This window comes from Chrysochloris asiatica, unplaced genomic scaffold (genome assembly GCF_000296735.1).
Source record: "Chrysochloris asiatica unplaced genomic scaffold, ChrAsi1.0 scaffold00343, whole genome shotgun sequence".
NCBI lineage: Eukaryota > Metazoa > Chordata > Mammalia > Afrosoricida > Chrysochloridae > Chrysochloris > Chrysochloris asiatica.
The window spans coordinates 1509049-1532048 of record NW_006408861.1 but is presented as its reverse complement, the minus strand read 5'-3'; the positions used below and the strand labels follow the sequence as shown (position 1 = coordinate 1532048).

At 39.9% G+C, this 23000-nt stretch overlaps 1 protein-coding gene across 1 annotated transcript in view; it reads left to right on the top strand.

Annotated features, from left to right (window-relative positions):
* Positions 1-1442: 1442 nt before the first annotated feature.
* ROR2 (receptor tyrosine kinase-like orphan receptor 2) overlaps positions 1443-23000 on the top strand; it is a 118954-nt gene continuing 97396 nt past the window's right edge. Inside the window, exons 1-3 of the mRNA XM_006875877.1 lie at positions 1443-1452; positions 5251-5361; positions 6756-6833. Coding sequence (XP_006875939.1) covers positions 1443-1452; positions 5251-5361; positions 6756-6833 — 199 coding nt within the window. The remainder of the gene's footprint in view (positions 1453-5250; positions 5362-6755; positions 6834-23000) is intronic.

Sequence of the window (23000 nt, the reverse complement as noted above, 5' to 3'; positions counted from 1 at the left end):
AAAGTGGAGTTTGTCCTTTGGACCTGGGGTCCCTGCACTGTGAAGTTCCTCTATCTGGGAAAGATTGATGTCAAGAAGTATGGAGATCTCCAAGGAATGCTTTACCTACAGATTCTGAAAGGTGACAAGGATCTTCCTCTAAAGCCAACAAAGATAGGCGTTCCCCAAGAGCCAGCACTTTATTTATTCTAAGAGAATAAAATTTTGTTTGTTAAAGCCTGTCACTGGGGGTATTTATGTTACAGCAGCACTAAATAACTGTTGTTGTTGTTGTTAGGTGCCATGGAGTCGGTACCAACTCATAGTGACCTTATGCACAGCAGAACAAAACACTGCCCGATCCTGGGCCAACCTCACAATTGTTGGCCATGCTTGAGTCCAGTGATGCTGCCACTTTGCTAATCCGTCTCACTGGGGTCTTCCTCTTTTTCTCTGACCCTCCACCTTACCAAACACTATATCCTTTTCCAGCAACTAGTCCCTCCTGACAGTATGTTCAAAGTGTGAGAGACAAAGTTTGGCCATCCTGGCCTCCAAGGAGCACTCTGGCTGCACTTCTTCTAACACAGATCTGTTTGTTCTTTTGGCAGCCCATGGCACTTTCAGTATTCTCCTCCAACACCATAACTCAAAAGCATCAATTCTTCTATGGTCTTTCTTATTCACTGTCCAGCTTTCACATGTGTCATGTCTATAAGGTATTGCAAATACCATGGCTTGGGTCAGGCGCATCTTAGTCCTCCAGCTGATATCTTTGCTCTTCAATGCTTTAAAAAAGTCTTGTGCAGCAGATTTACTAATGCAATATGTCGTTTGATTTCTTGACTGCTGCTTCCGTGAGTGTTGATGGTTGATCCGAGATGTATGAAGTCCTTGAGAACTTCAATCTTTTCTCTGTTGATAAGAATGTTGTTTATTGGTCCAGTGGTGAGGATTTTTGTTTTCTTTACATTGAGATGCAATCCATACCGAAGGTTATGCTCTTTGATCTTCATCAGTAAATAGTTTAAGTCTTCTACACTTTCAGCAAGCAAGGTTGTATCATCTGCATACCAAAGACTGTTAGCTAGATAACTAGCCACTCTTTAAAAAGAAAATCTATCGTAATATACCACCATCTTTTGATCATAGTACATGTTTCTGCAAACTGGAAGTCTGATTTTAAACTTGAGTACAAGCCGACCACTTCTAAGGATGAGAGCATCTTTTGGCCACGTAGGCTTGAGTTTGAGTTTCCAAAACAGACATGATAAAGTGTACCACAAACTGACTGGTTCTGGAGGCTATGAACTCAGGCTTCAGCCTAGTTGAAACCTTATCTGGCTTTGAGGAAGAAACTGTGCCATATGAGTCTCCTAATTTTTGGTAGCCTCGGGTGTCCCTAGTCTCTTCTCTTTTACAAGAAGTCACTTGTTTTAGAGTAATACCTACTTAGCTCCAATATGACCTCAGGTTAGCTGATAACATCTGCAAAGGCCTGTCTGTTGTGGGGACACAGTTCAAACTGAAACCTTAAGAGTCCTATCTAGATTTCATTCACTGTACCTTAATTTTTCTAGTCATCCTGAGGAGTGCTTTAGTATTGCTTGTGTTTCAAGGATGCAAAGCTTGTAATTGAGGCCTTTAAAACTCACCTTTAAGCAGATAGGAGATATCTTCCATTGTTCCTGTGTGGTATTCTTGCATCTTAATATTTTTCTAATAAGGATTTTATTTTTTAAGATATTTTTCCCCCTTATAAGAATTAAAAACATTCCAGAGACTCAAGGTGAAAAATTGATTCTTTGTGTTGATGAGAATGAATGATATTAAAATTACTTTTCCCTAACACCAAATAGAAACAGGCAATAAGCTCGGAGTATTTTCCTAGTATTTCATTTTGCTCTTTTTCATCTGGTTCTGACACAAGAACAAGTAGCCAGAAAAAGAGGTTCCAGCATTTGCTGACACTGTGAGGAATGAGATCTTGCCTCCTATACTCTGTTGTTATTGGGTGTAGGGGGTGCCCTGGCCTCCTGGGTCCTTCATGCCCACCGAGGTTGCTGGGAGTAGAGGGGGGTGGAAATCTGTGAATGTTAAAAAGGAGAGAAGGTCAATGAAAGGTCCCAATTCAGCTGCCTGAGGGGCCTCACCCTCAGCCAGAATACTTACTGGCCCCTGACTGAGGAGCTTTTGTTGGGATTCTGTGGGCTGTATATGACAAGGTAGAAAAAGCTTCATGAAAAGCAATTTGTTGAGTCATGCTGGGGAAACTCATTTGGGGATTTATATGATTGCTGCTATAGAAGTTTAGTCAAAGCAAGGATAAACCTTTTCAGGTTGTTGAGTTTTTCTTCACAATTTCAAGTAGAGTTAGAACAGCCCTTTAAGGAATATAGAATTAGAGGTTAATACTTTATTTACCTCAAAATTTGAAATAATGAAAATAGAATATTATGAACTGCTAAGACTACTACTACCCATTAAGTTCTAGCAACTCATCTTAAATGCAGTTTGGTTTTATAGTTGGCAGTTGAACCAATATGAAATGTTGTAATAAGAACATACCCTAAAACATCAAATATATTTTGCATTGTCAAACTTATCCTGGCTTAATTCCCAGGCCATTTAGGAATCTCTAGTCTGCTTCCTTTCTAATGAATAATTTTTTTTCTTTCTTAATAATGGCATTTCCGGCATCACAAATGCTTTTAATTTGGTGTGTTACTGAACTAAGTAATTTTATGGCTGCACTTGCAAATGTATATATTGCCTAAGTCTTAAAGGATATTTATTTACAGGCAGTGCAGCTGATTAGAAAAGCTGTCATTGTTCTTCAAGGAGCTTCCTTTCTGCAGCAGTGACTGCTGTTCTTTCACATTACCTGCAAATACACCCATTCCTTATTGATCAACATTCCAGTGACTAAGTCATTATGCAAAAAGTGAAGGATGACTACATCTTTACCTAACTGCCAAATTGCACCATTTGCTGTTGTTTTTTAAGTGCTGCCCAGTCGATTATAACTCATAGCAACCCTGTGTGGTGTTCCCAAAGAGTTTCTGGTGGGTTTGAACCACCGACCTTGGAAAACCCTATACAGAATCACTATGAGTGACCTGGCCAGCACTTAAATACATAAATGCATATAATTCCAGATAACTAATAATAATATTTTCATAGGTGTTTAGTGGTTTTATTGTTGCTGTTTTTTGTTTTCTTTGGATTATTCTTATCACAAAAATCTAAAGAGAGAGGCCTGTCTGTAAGCATGGCTGTCCTGAGTGAAACAACTGTGCCGTAAGCATTTTCTGACCCAGAGTTGCGAACTGTTAACTTTCTTAGTGAACCCCTTAACTAGGAGTATGGTCTCTGAGTTCTATATGGCCATTACAGTGAATTAGCGTTCTTAGCTTAGTAGAGATGGCTGTTAGAGGGATGGTTGGTCATTTATTTTTTGCAGGTACCACAGAGTCAGCCCCTTATGCAGTGGAATCAAATGCTGCTCAGCCCTGTGCCATCCCCACGATCCCTTACTGATACAGACATTGCCATGAACAGTTTTCACTGGCTTAATGGCATGGTTGCAAGGAAGGAGCGGGGAGGGCCATTGGGTTTTCTGGGCTAGAATCTTTACAGATCACCAGGTGTTTATGTCACAGAGCGACTGGGTGGGTTCTAACTGCCTACCTTTAGGTTAACAGATATGTGCTCAACTGTTGTGCCACCAAGGATAATGTTGTTGTTGTTAAGTTTTGTGGAGTCGGTTCCGACTCATAGCGACCCTGCATAGGGTTTCCAAGGCTGTAAATCTTTACGGAAACAGAAAGCCTCATCTTTCTCCCACAGAACAGCTATTAGTTTTGAACTGCTGACCGTCAGGCTAAAAGAAATAAAACAACCCCAGTGTGACCAGCACAACCTATTAAAGAAGGCTACTGGCATTTATCTTGTCAGCAGTGACTCTGCGTTTGTGTGTGGAAGGATTATGTCTGTTTGCAATGAAGTAGAAGGGTTTGGATCACCTCAGTCTCATCTCTTCCAAGGAATGTGCTCGTCCATGTTCTGACCAGAATGGGTGTGAAAATGCTTCTGCTTTAAAATTGAGTGCTGACTTGGAAAAGCCTTTTCCACAATGGAGTTGGATTAACCAAGTTTGTTTTTCTTGAGGATGTATATTTATTTGATGGTTTCATACCATTTATTTGTCAGTTTCTAAGCTATTAATAATTTTACGCCCCCTCTAGATGTGTATATACAGTTCAAGTATGTTTGACTTCATGTGGTCTCTCCACATTTAAACATCGCTGATTGATGGTGTGTGTAACATGCCAATCTAACCTTTCAGCTCCAGGCTGAAGGCATTGTACTGCAGAGTCTCTGCTTGTCCTTGTTTTACAGCAACCAACTCTTGCTTCTATTCAGATTTTGGTGATAGAAACACTCACACCATGCCTGTAGACTCTCCCATTCATATGCTTTGTGGAGTGCCTTCTGTCCACAAGCTGCTTGCATTCTGTTGAGGAAGTTGCTAGTTGTTAGCTGCTGCCAACTTGACCTGACTCATGGCAACCCCATGCAAAACAAGATCAGACTGTTGTGACATTGGGTTTTCTTTGGCTGCTTTTGGGAAGTGGATTATCAGGTATTTCTTCCTAGCACATCTTAGTCTAGAAGCGCTGCTGAAACCTGTTCATCATCACAACAACACACTAGTCTCTGACAGATGGGTGGTGGCTGCCCTTGAAGTACACTGGCTGGGAATTGAATGTAGGTGTCTCGCATGGAAGGGGAGAATTCTATCACTGGATTAAAATATATGTGTAGGAAAAGAGGGGAGTGGTGTAATGTTTAGGGGGAATTTTGGAGAATAAAGACAGTTTTAATGAAGATGGCGTGGTAACTTGGCTTCTAATAGTTGGGTTGAGTTTGCACGAGAAGAGATAGGGAGAAGGAACTTTCTGGATGTAAAATCAAGCATTACATTCAGCCACAAGTCACCACTGTGGGCCAGAAGGGAGCGTTGGCTGTACCTAAGGGTGTTACAGGTTGCAGTGAAATGGAGAGGGTTAGCTTAGAGACGCCTGGATTGTTAATGTGAACTTTTCAGTGTTTATGTAGGCAAGTGATCTGAAGACTCTATATGCCTGGTGCTATCTGAAAATCATCATACTTCAGTTTTAGAACTTTCTTTTTTCTAAACAAGGCCTTGTCCTAAGAGGCGTCTGAATTACTCACAGGAATTTTGTTCATAATTTGTCTCACATTCAGTACACAACTGTAATGACGCAGTATTGGATTATAAGCTGTCTTTGATATTTAATGTTTTAGCCATATCCACTCGGGGATATGATGTTAGCATCCCCCCTGACTTAACAAGTTGTAACTTCCTTTGACCAGTATTACCAAATCAAGGCTGAATGTATGAAAACAGAAGGGAAGGGAAAGGAAATGGGCTGGGATATAACAGGAGTATCCAAGGAAGGCCTCAAAACAGCTGTATGTAGGTATTCAGTCACGCATGCACCTCTTCCCCTAGAACTCAGAAAATGTTAACACAGATCACCCGTGTTATATTTGAAATTAAACATTCAACCCTAAACAAACCAACTTTGTTCTAGCCTTTGGTGTATGATATGTTTGGAGATGGCGGCCTGCTGATGCTGATATTCTTGCAATTTGACAGGAGAATAATGGATTTCTATTACTGTATACATTAGTTTTTAGAAAAACTTCTGTGCTTTAAAACTGTGGAATTTCAATGTTTACCTCGCCAGCTGTGTGTCAGGGTATGAAGAGGGGAATGAGTTGGCAAAGAAATTTGCCAGCTCAGAATTCATCATGCTATTATCCTGGGCTTAATTCTTGAGGGTTGCTACACGAATTTGACTGTAAAAGTACTTTTATTTTCCCAGCCAGTGTTTTAATTCCAATTGGTCTACTTGCATGTATCTAGCTACCTATTTATAGTGGGTTACAAGTTGGGTGCTAGCCACAAATTCAGCAGTTTGAATCTACCAGCTGCTCTGCAAGTGAAAAATGAGAATTTCTACTCCTTTAAAGATGAGTCAGAATCTCAACAGTACACAACCACCACTACCACCATCTATCTATTTGAAGTCCTAGTGTGCACTACCACCATCTATCTATTTGAAGTCCTAGTGTGACACTGTAGGATAAATATTGGACTGCTAAATGCAAGGTTGGTGTTTCAAACCTACCAGCCACCCCTTGGAAACCTTATGAGTTGGAACTGACTTGACTTGATGGCACTTAGCAACAAACAACAGCTATTTATTTTTAGACTGGAAGGTGGAGTACATGGGCCCGATTTGAGAAAATTCCATCACTTTCTTTTGTCTAAAACTTGGATTCTCAAGTTTATTTTACTAGCCTATCCTGCAAGGTGGAAGTCCTGGCATGGTGTGGTAGGTAGGTTAATGTGCTGGACTGCAAAGTCAGTTCCAGCTTCTCCTTGGAAACCCTCTTCAAGGTTGCTATGGGTCAGAACTGACTCGACAACACTTAACAACAACAAAAAAGGCATTTCACACTTGCCATTCTTGGTATAAACTTTGGAATCCTTCTTGGTATTATATCAAACCCTATACTGTAAAAGCCCTTTAGAAGTCAACATAATGTGCTATCCTGCATGGGTTTTCTTTAAACATTGGGTGATTTTGCTTGAATACTTTTGTGCCTTTATAAGAAGAAAATGAAACACCATTGAAGTGAAACACATTTGATATGTGTAATGTTGTTGTTTTTTTGCCTAGGTGAGGTGGAGGCTCCTGATCCAAATAATTCATTGGAACAGCTTGACGGACACAACAGCCCTCTTCCTACTCTGAAAGGTAAACTGTTAAATATGGGTTCACTTTCCATGGCATTCTTTTCATGTGTTCTCAGGATATTGGATGGAAATGCTGATAGCTAGTTTACCATCTTTACTCAAGAAATCCTTTGGACACAATGTTAAGTGTTTGACTGACCATGAAAAGGTTGGTGGTTAGAGCTCACCCAGTTGTCTCCATCTGCTCCAGTTAAGATGGCAGCCCAGCAAGCCCTAGAGGTAGTTCTATTTTGTCCTACAGGGGGGTGTGAGTTGGAAGTACTTGACAGTACACACACACACTTTCTCAAGGTTAGACTGCATGAATTTCTGTATGAGCATGCCCTGGCCTGGCGTTGCTCCCTATTTGTGGTGTGTGGATTTTGTTGATATCTGTGTTTCTTGACACAGTGTGAGGGTGTTATGGACTATAGACGGGTGAGGGGTAGGAAGTTGGCAGATGGCCACCCTGCAGAGAAGCAAGAGGGCTTGAGGGGTTTTCTGGAGGCTGGAGCACAGACCCAGGAGCGTACATTTTTCTTATTCACTAAGTAAGTAGCTGACTGACCTACTTCTCAGTTGACTTTGCTCTTGTCATAACCCAAAGGTGGGCTAGTGCCTCAGGCAACCATCCACCACCAGGAAGTCAAGGGAACAGACTCTTACTGTCTTTTTTCACCCTTTTCTAGAGTTGTGCTGTCAGAACCACTGCCTACTTCGTACAATATGTTCGTAGTCATTGTAGTTTTAGAGTTCCCTCAGACAACAGGAAAGTTCCTTGAGGAAGTGGTGCTTTTTCTTAATTCACACTAACCGTATTCCTATAGTTCATCTATTAGAAACCTGAGTTTGTTGCTTCTGATTGATCAGCTTTGATTTAAACATGATTTGTAGTCCTGGTTTGGTGCTGTAAGACAAGTATTGGACTGCTAATCACAGGGTTGGTGGTTCAAAACCACCACTTGCTCCTCATAAACCCTATACAGGGTCACTCTGAGTCAGAACCAAGTCATTGGCACTTAAACACTATCCAGGACCTTCTGATATGATCTCTTTCAGAGTAGTTGGTGGTGGTAGCCACAGTCCACCTGTTTCTTCTGGTTTTAGGATTATGGAAGCTGAGGTTCATATGGTCTATTAGTCTAACTAATTATTTCCAGGTATCTTTGATTTTCTTCACTCTTCTTTGCTCCGAGCAGGGAGACCCATAGATGTATCTTAGGATGGCACTCAAAAGCTTTTAAGACCCTAGACATTACTCACCATATTGGGATTTAGAATTATTCCTTGTAAATGATTTTAGGCCAATTGACTATGATGTCTTCCAAGATTATATTCTTCAGTCCCCAGGCCCAACACTTATTCCCTTATGGTTTTTGATATGGCTAAGAACTTTTCATAAATGTGTCCATGTGTGCTTTACTATATTTGTGAATATGTTGTTGTTGTTGTTAGGTGCCATTGAGTAGGTACCAACTCATAGCGACTCTATGCACAACAGAATGAAACATTGCCTGGTCCTGGGTTAACCTCAAAACCGTTGCCACGCTTGAGCCCATTGATGCTGCCACTTTGCCAATCATTCTTGCTGGGTGTCTTCCCCTTTTTCTCTGTTCTCCACCCTACAAAACATGATATCCTTCTCCAGCGATTGGTCCCTCCTGACAATATATCCAAAGTATAAGACACAAAGTCTGACTATCCTGGCCTCCAAGGAGCATTCTGGCTCACTTCTTCCAACACAGATCTATTAGTTCTTTTGGCAGCCCATGGCACTTTCAATAGTCTTCTCCAACACCATAACTCAAAAGCATAAATTCTTTTACGGTCTTCCTTATTCACTGTCCAGCTTTCACATTCATATGAGGTTATTGAAAATACCATGGCTTCAGTCAGGTCTTCAAGCTGACATCTTTGCTCTTCAACACTTTAAAAAGATCTTGTGCAGCAGATTTGCCTAATGCAATACTTTGTTTGATTTCTTGATTTCAAGAGATGATGGAAGGAATACACAGAGTCACTGTACCAAAAAGAAATGGTTAATATACAGCTGTTTCCAGAGGTAGCATATGATCAAGAGCCAATGATACTGAAGGAAGAAGTCCAACTTGCATTGAAGGAATAGGCAAAAAACAAGGCACCAGGAATTGATGGAATAAAAATTGAAATCTTTCAAGAAAGTGAGGTGGCACAGGAGGCACTCACTCATCTCTGCCAAGAAATTTGGAGGACAACTATCTGGCCAACTGATTGGAAGAGATCCATATTTGTACCCATTCCAAAAAGAGGTGACCCAATGGAACGCGGAAATCATTGGACAATCTCTCTGCTATCTATGCTAGTAAAGTTTTGCTAAAGGTAATACAGAAACGGCTACAATCGTATATTGAGAGAGAACTTCCAGAGATTCTAGCCAAATTCAGAAGAGACCTTGGAATGAGGGCTATCATTGCTGATGTTTGATAGATGTTGGCTGAAAGCAGAGAATATCAGAAAGATGTTTACGTGTGCTTTATTGACTACGCAAAGGCTTTCAATTGTATGGATCATGACAAACTATGGACAACATTGTGAAGTATGAGTATTCCGGAACACTTAAATTGTGCTCATGAGGAATCTGTACCTGGACCAAGAAACAGCTGTTCGAACAGAACATGGGAACACTGTATGTTTTTAAATTAAGTAAGGTCTGCGACAAGGTTGCATTCTTTCACCATACTTATTCAACCTGTATGCTGAGCAAATAATGTGAGAAACTGGGTTCTATGAAGAAAAATGTGGTATCAGGATTGGAGGAAGACTCATTAACAACCTGTGATATGCAGATGATACAACCTTGCTTGCTGAAAGTGAAGAGGACTTGAAACATTTACTGATGAAGATCAAAGAGCACAGCCTTCTTTATGGATTACATCTCAATGTAAAGAAAACAAAAATCCTCACCACTGGACCAATACACAACATTCTTATCAACAGAGAAAATATTGAAGTTGTCAAGGATTTCATTCTTCTTGGATCAACTATTAACACTCACAGAAGCAGCAATCAGGAGATCAAACGACATATTGCATTAGGCAAATCTGCTGCACAAGACCTTTTGAAAGTGTTGAAGAGCAAAGATGTCAGCTTGAGGACTAAGGTGTGCCTGACCCAAGCCATGGTGTTTTCAATAACCTCATATGCATGTGAAAGCTGGACAGTGAATAAGGAAGACTGTAGAAGAATTGATGCCTTTGAATTATGGTGTTGGAGGAGAATATTGAAAGTGCCATGGGCTGCCAAAGGAACCAATAGATCTGTTTTGGAAGAAGTGCAGCTAGAGTGCTCCTTGGAGGCCAAAATGGCCAAACTTCATCTCTTATACTTTGGCCATATTGTCAGGAGAGACCAGTCGCTGGAGAAGGATATCATGTTTGGTAACGCCAGAGAAAAAGAGGAAGACCCCCAACGAGATGGATTGGCCAAGTGGCAGCATCGATGGACTCAAGCGTGGCAACAGTAGTGAGGTTGGCTCAGAATCGGGCACTGTTTCATTCTGCTGTGCATAAGGTCACTATAGGTCAGTACCGACTTGATGGCACCTAACAACAACAATGCAACCGTTCAATGTATAATATATAATATAATAGCATTTGTATCTGTTGTCTATAACTCGTATACTCCTCCTAGTGCCTTTCTTGGAGTCCTGGTGTGGTGCTGTAGCATAAGTACTGGACTACAAGGTTGGTTTGAACCACAAGTTTGGTGGTTCAAGGTCATTAGTCATTCCCTGAATACCCTATACAGGGTTGTTATGAGTAAAAACCAACTCAGTGGCACTTAACAACAATAAAGTGTCTTTCTTAGCCTTGATCCATTGTTTTTATCCCCCCTCCTGATGTCCTTCTTATTTTATATCCTTCCCCTTCATTCAAGTTATTGTATGTCTACTTCCTAGTTGGTGAATTATCATTCTTTACCCTCCCCAGTGAGATGAATTGGCAAAGTTACAGCATCAGTGGGCTCAAGCCTGGCAACAGTTGTGAGCTTGGCCCAGGACTGGGCAGTGTTTCATTCTGTTGTGTATAGGGTCGCTATGAGTCGGTACCTACTCAATGGCATGTAACAACAACAACCCTCCCACTACAGGTAATCTTGAAAGAATGTTTCTTTTGTGTGAAAAACTTTTCTTGCATTTTTTGGTAGTAATCTCCCCCAATATTTGTCCTTTTGTTACTAATTTCACTCAGTGTAATGTTCTCTAGGAGAGTGTGGTGGCTCCATATGGTAAGCACTGAATTGTGAACCACAAGGTCTGCAGTTTGAGGCCATTAGCCACTTGGTGGGAGAAACATGAGGCTTTCTACTCCTGCAAAGTTTTAAAAGCCTAGGAAACAGGGTAGCTATGAGTCGCAACTGACTTGATGGCACTTAGCGACAACAATGTATTACAGATTCATCCAGGTTATGAGATTCATAGCTATATTTTAATGTTGCGTAGTATTTAATTTTGGTGTATGCACCAAAGTTTTTCTATTCCTCCATTGATGGTGTCCAGTTTTTACCATCTTTTTAGTATTGTGAATAATGCTTCAGTGAACATGGGTACCCTATATAGCTAATAGTGAAATTGCTAGATCATACGGCATTTCTTTTCCCAACTTTTCTATTCCCAATTTCTACAGTTGTATCGCCTTACAATCTCACTACTAGTGTATAACGGTTTCAGTCTCTCCACATCCTTTTAATTTAGCATTTTTTCTTTTATGCTTTTAATGCTGGGGTAAGATGATAGCTCTTTTTGTTTTGATTTGTATCTCTATAATGGCTAGTGATCATCAAGCTGGCCTCCTGAATGTCTTCTTTGCTGACAATGTCTTTGGCCCCCAATTTTTTTTTTATGTATGGGTTCTGACCCTGTACAGTTTCCAAGCAGTGGTTAGTGACCTAATGGTTCAAACAGACCTTTGAGTACAGTGCTTATCCTACAGTGTCACACCTACACTCCTTAATACGCATGCTGTTGTTATGTGCTGCCAAGTAGGTTCCAACTCACAGCGACCCTGTGTAGGGCTTCTGAGGAGCAGCTAGTGGGTTTGAACTGCTGACCTTATGGTTCAAAGTCCAGTGCTCATCCTGGACATATGAGTCAGAATCCACTTAACAACCAAAACGGCAATATCCAGGCAACACCACACCAGGACTCCTGGATATGTATAAGGTTTTTGTTTTGTGTTTTTTAATTAATTTATTGTTTATATTATTTATTACTGGTCATTGTAGCAGTTCCCAGTTATTTAGCACAACTTCTCTTATTTGTATGCTTTTAGTTATATTTGATAGTGCCATATATTGAAGCTCTTAGTTTGTCTCTATTTTTTCTTTAATGATCTTTATATATAGTTTTGGGTTTTACTTTTAGATCTTTGTTCCATTCATGTTTGTAAATGGTATAAGGGTCCTGTTTCTCTTTTCTATAAATGGATATCCAGTTTTGCAAGTGCTGTTGATTAAAGAGATTGTGTTTTCACTATTGAATGAGTTTTGTCACTTTGTCATATGTATCTGTACTTTGGTGAACTTCTGGGTTCTCAGTTCTGTTCATTCATTATGTGTCTTTTTTTCTTCTTGTTTTTTATTGTTTTTAAACCAGTGTCAGGTTGTTTTGACTACCATCCCTATGTAGTAGGTTTTGGGATTGGTTAAGTATGAGGGTCCCCTACTTTGTTCTTCCTTTAGTTATGCTTTTCTTAGCCATGGTCACTGTCATTTCCATATAAGTCTGGATTGGATCGTGATTCCATTATATTTGTGGATGGGTAGTGTTGACATTTTCACAATGGTTAGCCCGTGTATCCATAAACATGATATGCTCTTCCACTTATTTAGTTCTGTTTTGTTTTCTTGTTGTAACGTTTAGTAGTTTTATTTATATAAGTCTTTTGTATCTTTGTTTAGATTTATTCCTACATATTTTATCTTTTGTGTGGCTATTGTAAGTGGTATTACTTTCCTGATTTCCTTTTTAGAATTCTCTTTGCAGTGTAAAGAAATGCAATTGATTTTTATATGTTAATTATGTGCCCTACCATTTTGATTCATCTTTTAATTATTTCTAGTAATTTTCTTTTTGAATATTAGGAGTATTCTAATGTGGGTTAATGTGCCAGACTGCAAAGCTGTTTGAACTGCAAGGTCGGTGGTTCAAGCTCACCAGCTACTCCTCGGAAACCCTATACAGGGTCGCTATGGGTCGGGATCGACTTGATGGCACTTAATAACAAGAACAACAAGTATAGAATCATATCTACAAATACAGATAGTTTTACTTTTTCCTTACCAATTTGCATGCCTTTAATTTATCCTTCTTGCCTTAATACTCTAAATAGTACTCCCAGCACAATATTGAATAGTAATAGTGATATGGGACATCTTTGTCTGGTTCCTGTTTGCAAGAGGAATGCTTTCAGTTACTCTCCACTAAAATTAATGTTGACCGTTGGTTTTGTATATATGCCTTTAGTTAAATGGAGGAATTTCCCTTCTATTCCTATTTTGTTGAGCATTTTTATTCGACTAGGTGTTGGATTTAGTCAAATGCCTTTTCTAAGTATATTAATAATGATCATACGGTTCTTTCCTTTGTTTTATTTGTGTGGTTATTTACAGTTTGTTTTTGTTATGTTGAACCTCCCTAGCACATTTTGTATAGTGTTGATGATTCTGTTTTAACTCAGAAACTCTGTAAAACAGAGCCAAACAGTTCCTGGTCTTGCATCAACCTCAAAAACATTCCTGTATTCAAACCCACTGTTGCAGCATTTATGTCAGTCCTTCCTTCCTTCCTTCCTTCCTTCCTTCCTTCCTTCCTTCCCTCCCTCTCTCCCTCCCTCCCTCCCTCCCATACTCCCTTCTCCCTTCCTCTCTCCCCTCCCTCCCTCCCTTCCTTCTTCATTCCTTCCTTCCACCTCCTATCTCCCTTCCTCCTTCCTTCTTTTGCACTGACCCTCTACTTTACCAAAAATGATGTCCTTCTCCAGGACCTGATCCCTCCTGCTCATATGTTGAAAGCATATGAAACTTAACCTCATAATCCTCACTTTTAATGCACATTCCTACTGTAATTTTTCAAGATACATTTGTTTGTTCTTGTGGGAGTCCATGGTGTTATGTTTAATATTCTTCACCAATTTCATTATTCAAATTCATCCATTTTTCATCCATCTTCCTTATTCATTGTCCAGCTTTCGCATGCATATGAAGCAATTGAAAATACCATGGCTTGGTTGAGGTGCAACTGAATCTTCAAAATGATATCTTTGCTGTTTTACTCTGTAAAGAGATCTTTTGCAGCAGATTTACCCAATGCAATATGTCATTTGAATTCCAAAGGTGTTGATTACAGATCCAAGTAAAATGAAATCTTTCAGAAATTCATTATTTTCTGTTTATTGTGATGTTGCTTATTGGTCTAGTTGTGAGAATTTTCATCTTTATATTTAGGTATAATCCATATTGAAGACTGTGTGTTAGTCATCATTGGTAAGTGTTTCAAGTCTGTTTGCTTCCAGTAAGCAAAGTTGGGTCATTTGCATATCATGGGTTGTTAATGAGGGCCTTTCTCCATGTCTGATGCTGTGCTCTTTATATAAGTCTTATTTCTTAGAATATTCGCTTAGTATACACATACATCTTTTTTATTTCCAGCCACATACTCTCCCCTTGTTCTAGTCTAATTACTGTTTTATGTACCAGTTGCCCATGAACATAATTACATGTGTGTAATTTTCGTTATTTACAGTGTTATCCTTAATATCCTATAAACCAGAAGTTTTTATCCTATAAATCAGAAACGAATGCCTTTGCATAGTCAATAAAACACAAGGAAACATTTTCTGTTGATCTCTGCTTTCAGCCAAGATCCATCTGATATCAGCAGTGAGTCATATTTTTCATTCTCTGTTCTCTTCTGAATTTGGCTTTTTCTGCAGCAAAATTTTACTTCTGTGTTATATTAATGATATTATTCAACACTTTTCTTCATTCTGTTTGTGAGAAATGCTGGTATCCCATATATTGCCTCGGCCCCTCCTAGGCACTAGTGGGTCAGTATAAACCACTGATATTGGCCTTATCCGGATGGGACTCTGGAGGGAAAACTGGGGTGGACTGTCTTACCCTGTATGAGATTGCCAATGGGTTATCACAGGCGCTTGCCAACGAATGCTCAAGAAATCTAAACTGTACGCATTTTAGCGAGAGAGAGACCTGCTTATTCGACTTTGAAAAATCAGGCATCAGGCTGTGGGGAAAATATAGGAGTCCTGGTGTGGCGCTGTGGGTTAATGCGCCAAACTGCAAAGTCGTTTGAACTGCTGCTCCTTGGAAATCCTATACAGGGTTGCTATGGGTCGGAATCGACTCCACGGCACTTGACAACAACATATATATATATATATAATATAATAATCAGGTTTATTGGTTTATTGTATTTGGGTGTAACCTTTATTTTTTTCTTTATTTCCTGAAGTAAAGAATTTATGATTGCTCTCTTTTTCTTTTCCTAAAGTAGGAATACGCACCTTAAAAAATTTGAACTAGCCAACTGGGTAAGGGAAAAGATTGTATGGTCAAAACCCTAGCCAGTGGCGTGAGAGACACAGCCTTGAGACTCATGTCAGGGATTAAAAACCTGAGCAGACTGCCCACTCCGTGTGCTCGCTGGCCTGTTCCTGTATGTACGGCTATGCACACGCACCCTCTTGCTGGGGTAAACTTTGCTTTGCCAAGGTAATTTAGTCTCACCGAGTGTCTTTTATGCTACATCTGGATTCATTTCTAACAAGGCCCAGTGGACATGGGTAGACAGGAGGCATGGCCCGCTTGCTAAGAGTTTTATTCCCCTGTCTTCAGAAAACCCCTCCTGCAGTTCCCCTTGTACTGGACGCTATAGAATGTACAATCTACCCCTGAATGTTGCCTACTAGTTCTTGCTGGTAGCATTCTCATTTAAAGTTAGTTTTCCTCCTCTCCATGAGCTTCCCCAGTTTCCTTGGTGGGTATATTCTTATTTTAAAGTTTCTAGCCAGCCAAACTAGTCTCTTCCTCTCCACTGAGCTCCTTTGGTTATGCTAGCCTGCCACCTCCAAGACTCCCTGTAGTCCTGAAGATGGACCACCCAAGAGCTATTTCTCACCTGTTCCATTGTCTTTCTTGAATGGGCACAGATATTGATCTCTTCCAGTCTGCTGGCCAGGCAGATACATTCCAATTTTCATGGTGTTTAAGAGTACATCTATTTGTTGAAACACCTCAGTTGATATTTTGTCAATTCTTAGAACCTTCCCCCCTCCCCCCCACTGTTTCCAGTGAACCTTGGACTTCTTTCTTTTATACCATCCATTCTTGATCATATCTTAACATCCTTAAATGGTTGATCATTAACCAGTTTATCTTGTTATGAAGACTCAGTAAAAATGTTCCATCTTCTTTTGATGCTTCCTGCATTATTCAATATATTTTTTTTTTTTCCAAGTAGGTGTAATTTGGTACAGTCAAGTCAGTTCTGACTCATAGTAGCCCTATGCACAACAAAATGAAACACTTGCCTGGTCCTGCATCATCCTTACAATTGCTGTTAAGTTTGAGCCCATTGTTGTGTCCACCATGTCAGTCCATTTTGTTGGGGGTCTTCCTCTTTTTCTTTGACCCTCCACTTTACCAAGCATGATGTCCTTCTCCCAGGAATTACCCTCCTGACAATATGTCCAAAGTATGAGTTTCTAAAGTTTCACTTTCTAAGGAGCATTCTTGCTGTACTTCTTCCCTGACTAATTTGTTTATTCTTCTGGAAGTCTATGATACTTTTAATATTCTTTCTCAACACCATAATTTGAATACACTGATTCTTCTGTAGTCTTCCATATTCACTATCCAACTTACATACACATATAAAGTGATTGAAAATACTCTACTTTGGGTCAGATGCACCTTAGTCTTCAAAATCACATCTTTGCTCCTTAAAACTTTAAGAGGTCTTTTGCATCAAATTTGCCTAATGATGTCATATGTTGTTTGATTTCTTGACTATTGAGTATGGATCCAAGTAAAATGTAATCTTTGACCACTTCAATCTTTTCTTGATTTACTTATTAACCCAGTTGTGAAGCTTTTTGTTTTCCATAGAATCCTTCAATATTATAGCTCAAGTGTTGAATTTTTGAGTTTTTTTCTTCACTTTTTTTACCATCAGAAATGGCAAGCAGAATTTATAATCCAATGCTTTATTTAGTCTTTTCAAACTGCCCTTTGAAATATTTGTTCAGCTATTCTGCTTCAGCATTTCCTTCTTTCATTTTAGCTTCTCTACATCTTAAAACAAGATTCAGTCTCTATTTGAAAGCCACTTTTGGTCTTTTCTTTAATTTCTTTTAGTGACCTCTTGCTTTCTTCATGTATGACGTTTTTGAAGTTATCTCACATCTCTTATGGTCTGTTTATCATTAGTGTTCAATGTGTCAAACCTGTTCTTGAAATGGACTTTAAATTCTGATGGGATATTGTAGTATATTGAATTACTTCATATGGTTCTGCTACCAGTAGTCGTTGTAACTCCCACTATACATTATATCATGATGTTGTTGTTGTTATGTGCTGTGGAGTCAGTTCCAACTCATAGCAGCCCTGTACAGGGTTTCTGAGGCTGTAAATCTTTACGAGAGCAGAAAGCCTCATCTTTCTCCCACGGAACAGCTGGTAGTTTCAAACTGCTGACCCTGAGGTTCTCAGCGCGATTCATAACCACTACACTACCAGAGCTCCTTGTATTTCATGATAGGTTTGGTTTAAAATATAGGGGAGGGATCTCTGCTCCTCCCCATTCAACAGGCAGCCGCACCTTTTCTTGCAGTACCAGCTGCATCCCGGAGACAGGATGGTGAAGGTCAGATTCAATGGATTTGGCCATATTGAACTCCTGGTCACCAGGGCTGCTGTTAACTCTGGCATAGTGGAGGTTGTTGCTATCAGCAACCCTTTCATTGACCTCAACAACATGGTCTGCATGTTCGAGTATGATTCTGCCCATGGCAAGCAAGTTCAATGGCAGGGTCAAGGCTGAGAATGGGAAATTTATCATCAAGTCGGGGAATTCTGTGGACAGAGAGCCAGTAACAGCAGGCAATAACCTGAGACTAACTAACATACATGTCAGTATCATCCTGATCTCAACACAGATATAGAAATATTCAAAGTAAACAAACCCAGAAGGCTTAATATAGGGAACCAGAGATACCGGTTAGCAACAACAACAAAACATAAAGTAAAAATAGAGTAATGTTATCCAGTGAACGAGGCTTCCTGCAGAGGCTTTGCAATACATAAAACAATAGGTAGAAACTGGAACCACATCCAGATCTCCAGAGATGAGAAATCTCCACTTGAAAGGACGAGCAGACCAGCCTGGAGCGGCTAAAAGAATAAAAGATACCTCTTGAAAGAAAGACCTGCAGGAAAAATGGAGGCAGATGGGCTGTTACTACAAGAACAAACAAATCGCTTCCCTAGGAAACATCAAGGTAAGTGGCCAGGTCCTCTCAACGCAAACCCCCTTCCAAGACTAAGACTCAATGGAAATGCACACTCTGATTGATGACCACACACATCACCGATGGGGGGAAATGGGGTAAAAGCAGCAATGAAGCAGCAAGCTAAGCCCTACAATGTTCAGTGGACTTCTGTGGACCCAGTTGGGGACCTGGTTGGCAAGCAGCATGAGGAGACCTGGAGACCTGGAGACTCTTGGGCCCAGAGTCAGTGGCGTGGCCACGGAGGACTTGAGAGGAGAGTGGAACTACCGGCTGACAGGAAGAGAGGACATGTGCACAGGAGCGCCCACACTTGCAGATGATACCCACGTGACCTGGACCGGATGACTGGATGTTCGGAGCTCATGCAGGAGAAGAAAGAAGAGGGGAAAAAAAAAAAAGAGTGAGCTGATACAGTCTGATGAACTTGACCTATACCTATGGAGCAGCAACTCAAAAGAAGGAACAAATCCCTATAGCAAGAAACAGTCCCACCCCCTCCACACACAGAGTGGATGGAGAAGGGCAACTTGGACATTGGATACTCAAATGGGGAGGAGGGGTCTACAAAGGCAAGAAGTGACTGGCTTACAAGCTTTCAAGAGGGAACCTAGTACTGGTGAGCATGGAGGAGGGCAGAATCTCCAATGGGTACCATTCAATCTGTCTGGGCGGAGTTGATGAAAGGAAATACAGATGGGTAACTCGTGATACTGTAGTGAATAATGCTTATCAGGATGGATTATGAGGGTTGGAAATGCAAAGGTAGATGTTTTGTAACAAGGAAAGGAGTGATTAATTCTCCAGTCTAGGAGCGGAGGTCTCTGGTACCATCAACGGAGAAGGGCCGAGAGCGGGACCCTACCCAGAGAAACAGAGATGCCTGAGATGGAGACAGAGACAATAACGTGGAGTGATGAAGCGGCTGGGGACTTTGGATCCAGAGAGGGAAAGGGACTGTGGGCCAAAAACTGGGGGGGTGGAGGGGGAAGTGTAAGGGGCGGGTTTCTAGGATATATCCTTTGGTTGGTTGGTGATGCATGGAGGGGATTGGAACCATGGCAATGAGATGATATACAATGGAATGAATGTAAAACTAAAGTTCTCTCATGTAAACTATCATATAATTCACAATAAAACATTAAAAAACAAAACAAAAAAAGAATAGTGTTAACTGCCATTGAGTTGCTTCTAACTCATAGTGACTCTGTATAGGGTTTCCAAGGAGTGGCTGGTGGGTTACTAAATGAAGTGAAAATCTAGTTGATTTCAAGGGTAAAAAAATATATAATAGTAAACCTTACTGTAACCCTAATACTAGACGCAGCCTTACTCCTAGCTCAACCCCTACCCCTAACTTTAACCCTAGTCCTAACCATTACCCCAACTCTAAATGAAGTCCTAGGCATCACTTATGCCTAGCTATAATCCTAAGCCTAATTCCTTACTTTGAATCCCTGCCTCCCTATCCCCCACCCCCAAAGAAAAAAAAAAAGATGGAAGGGATACAAAGTCATAATTCATCCTGACTGGGTTCTCTAGAGAAGCAAAAACAGAGAAACTTGTATATGCATATAAAGAAACGTGTATATCAAAGAAATGGCTCACAATTGTAGAAGTGGGTGAGTCCCAAGTGCATGTTACATGAACCAAGATCTACAGGCAGGATTGCAGGTAGGCCCAGCAAGCAGACCGGCAGGCTGCTTGCTGATGGTTCCCTGGATTGGTAGATAATAGAGCAGGCCAGTGGGTCCAAAGAACAAGAGATTGGAGGACAAGTTAGATGCAAGCTTCAGACCCAACAGAAAACAATCAAACTTTGTGATAGTGTCAAGTATATTTGAAGCAGGACACACCCCTGATGAACATCCTTTCAATTGATTAGCTGCTCATAGCAGCATTTATAATAGAGTCAAGCACGCTGTATTATATCTCATTATGGAGTTAACTACAACCCATTTGTCAAACCACTGAGTATCCTGGCCCAGTCAAGTGACACAAAACCTTAAAAATATATCACACTGTACCAAAAACAATTGGTTGATGTTCAGTTGTTCAAAATGTAACATAAGATTAACAGTCATTAATACATTCAAGCTGTACTGAAGGCATTGATGAAAAACAAAACAAAAAACAAGACTACAAGAATTCATGGGATACAAATTGAAATGTTTGAGTAAGCTGATATAACGCTGGAGGATCTCGCTCACTTATACGAAGAAAGGCAGCTACTTGACGAACCATTTAGAAGAGATCTTTATTTTTATCTGTTTCAAAGAAAGATTACCCTTCAGCATACAGAAAATAACTAACAATATCATTAATGTCACATGCAATTAAATTTTCCCTAAAGATAATTCAAAAGTGGTTCAAACAGGGTAGGGAGCTTCCAAAAATTCTGAATGCATTCAGAAAGGGTTGTGCAAAATTAGATGGTTCTTGACTGAAAGCATAGAAAGATGTTTACTTTTGTAAAGGCATTCAATTTGTGGCTCATGACAAGCTATGGATAACATTGTGAAGAGTTGGTATTCAAGAACACTAAGTAGTGCTCAGGAGGAACCTGTACATTGATCAAGAGGCCATTTTTCTAATGGAACAGTGTCATAGAGAGTGCTTTAATTAGGAAAGGTGTGCAGTCAGGAATGTCCATTCACCATATGAATTCAGTATGTATGCTAAGCATGTAACTCAAAGAGATGAATTATAGGAAGAAGAACATGCTGTCAGGAGTGGAAGAAGTTTCATTAATAACCTGTGACGTGCAGAGGACACAACCTTGCTTACTGGAAGCAGAGAAGACTTGAAGCTCTTACTAATAAAGCTCAAAGATTACAGATTTCAGTATGGATTACACCTAAATGAAAAAAAAAAAAAAAGCTTACAGCTGGGCCAATATATAACATCGCAATAAATAGAGAAAGGATTGAAGTTGTCAGAGATTTCATTTTACTTGGATCCACAATTCATGCTCATGGAAACAGTAGTCAGGAAATTAAACAGTGTGTTATATTTGGCTGATCTTCTGCAAATGACTATTTTAAAGTGCTAAAGAGCAAAGATGTCACTTGAGGACTAAGGTGGGCCTGACCAAGCCTTTGGTATTTTCAGTTGTTTCCTATGTATGTGAACGGTAGACAGTGAATAAACCAAGCCAGAGAATAATCGATGGATTTGAATTATGGTGTTGGCAAAGAATATTGAATATACCATGTATGCCCAGAACTAGAAAATCTGTTTTAGGAGAAATAAGGCTGAAATTGCTCCTTAGAAGGAAGAAAAATGAGACTTTGGACATACTATCAAGAGAAATCACTACCTGGAATAGAACAAAACCTAATAACAACAATTACTTTTGTGGAGTTGTCTGTTTGTTTTCCATTATGTTGACGTTTGCTTTATGTACTTTGGCGCTCTTTCATTGGGTTCATAAATATTCACTATAGCTGTGTCATCTAGTTTTATAGAGCTTTTAGTCATTATATGCCTTTTACTGGTTTTTGTATTAAATTCTATTTTATCATATTGCTACTTTTGCTCTTTCTTATCATTTGCTTGGTACATTTTTTCCAAGTTTGAGTTTTAGTATATTTTTGTCTTTGTGTCTAAGGTATGTCTCTTGTAGATAGCATACTAATGGTTCATACTTTTTTTTGTGTGTGTGAATTGACTGAAGGTTCATAGGCAGGATCATCAGTTTTACATTAAACATATAATACACTCTGTTTCATTTCAATGATAGCAATCCCCTCCATGGAACAGCAGTTATGCCACTTCCTCCATGTGGTTCATATCTCCATTCCACCCGTCTTCCCAGGCCTTCTCATCCTTATACCCAGGTACATGTTGCCCCTTTGATCTTGAATGACTGATGTTTCCATCGTTCATAGTGAGCATACCTTACTAATGTTGTTCTCCCTATATATCTATCTACTGCCTGGCAGAAAGTTGGGCCTTGAGACCTAAAGGGTAATCGAGAGCAAGAGTCTCTGTTTCTTACAGTTTCTTTCTGACTAGTAAACCTGGTCTTTGTAAATAATTTTGAGTTTTGCACCAGATATTCTTCTGCTCTATCTGGGACCTTCTAATATGATCCCTTTCAGAGCAGTTGGTAGTATCACTATCTAGTTCTTCTGGACTAATTGATTCTAAGCATCATTAGTTCTCCTAACTCTTCTACTACACATGGAGAGACTAATAGCAGTACCTTAGATGGCTGCTCATGAGCTTTAAATATCCCAGATGCTATTCAGCAAAGTAGGACGTAGAACATTTTCTTTGTGGACTATGTTATACCAATTGACCATGGTGTCCACTGAGACTATGGTCCTGAGCCCCAAGGCTCAGCTACTCATTGCCTTAAGATGTTTGATAATATCTAGGAAGTATTCATCATTTGCCTACTGTATACTCCACCATATTCATAGCTGTGTTTGCACAAAAGGTAAATACTCATGTACCAATGTCCCCTTCGAAACACTTGTATATGTGTTATATATATATATTCTACTCTCCTCCCATACCCATTTACATGAGTCTCTGTCTTTGTATCTACCGATAGTCTACCGACAGGGCATTGTTGTTCCAAGGTTGTATACATGTCACTATTTACCTCTATTCCTTTT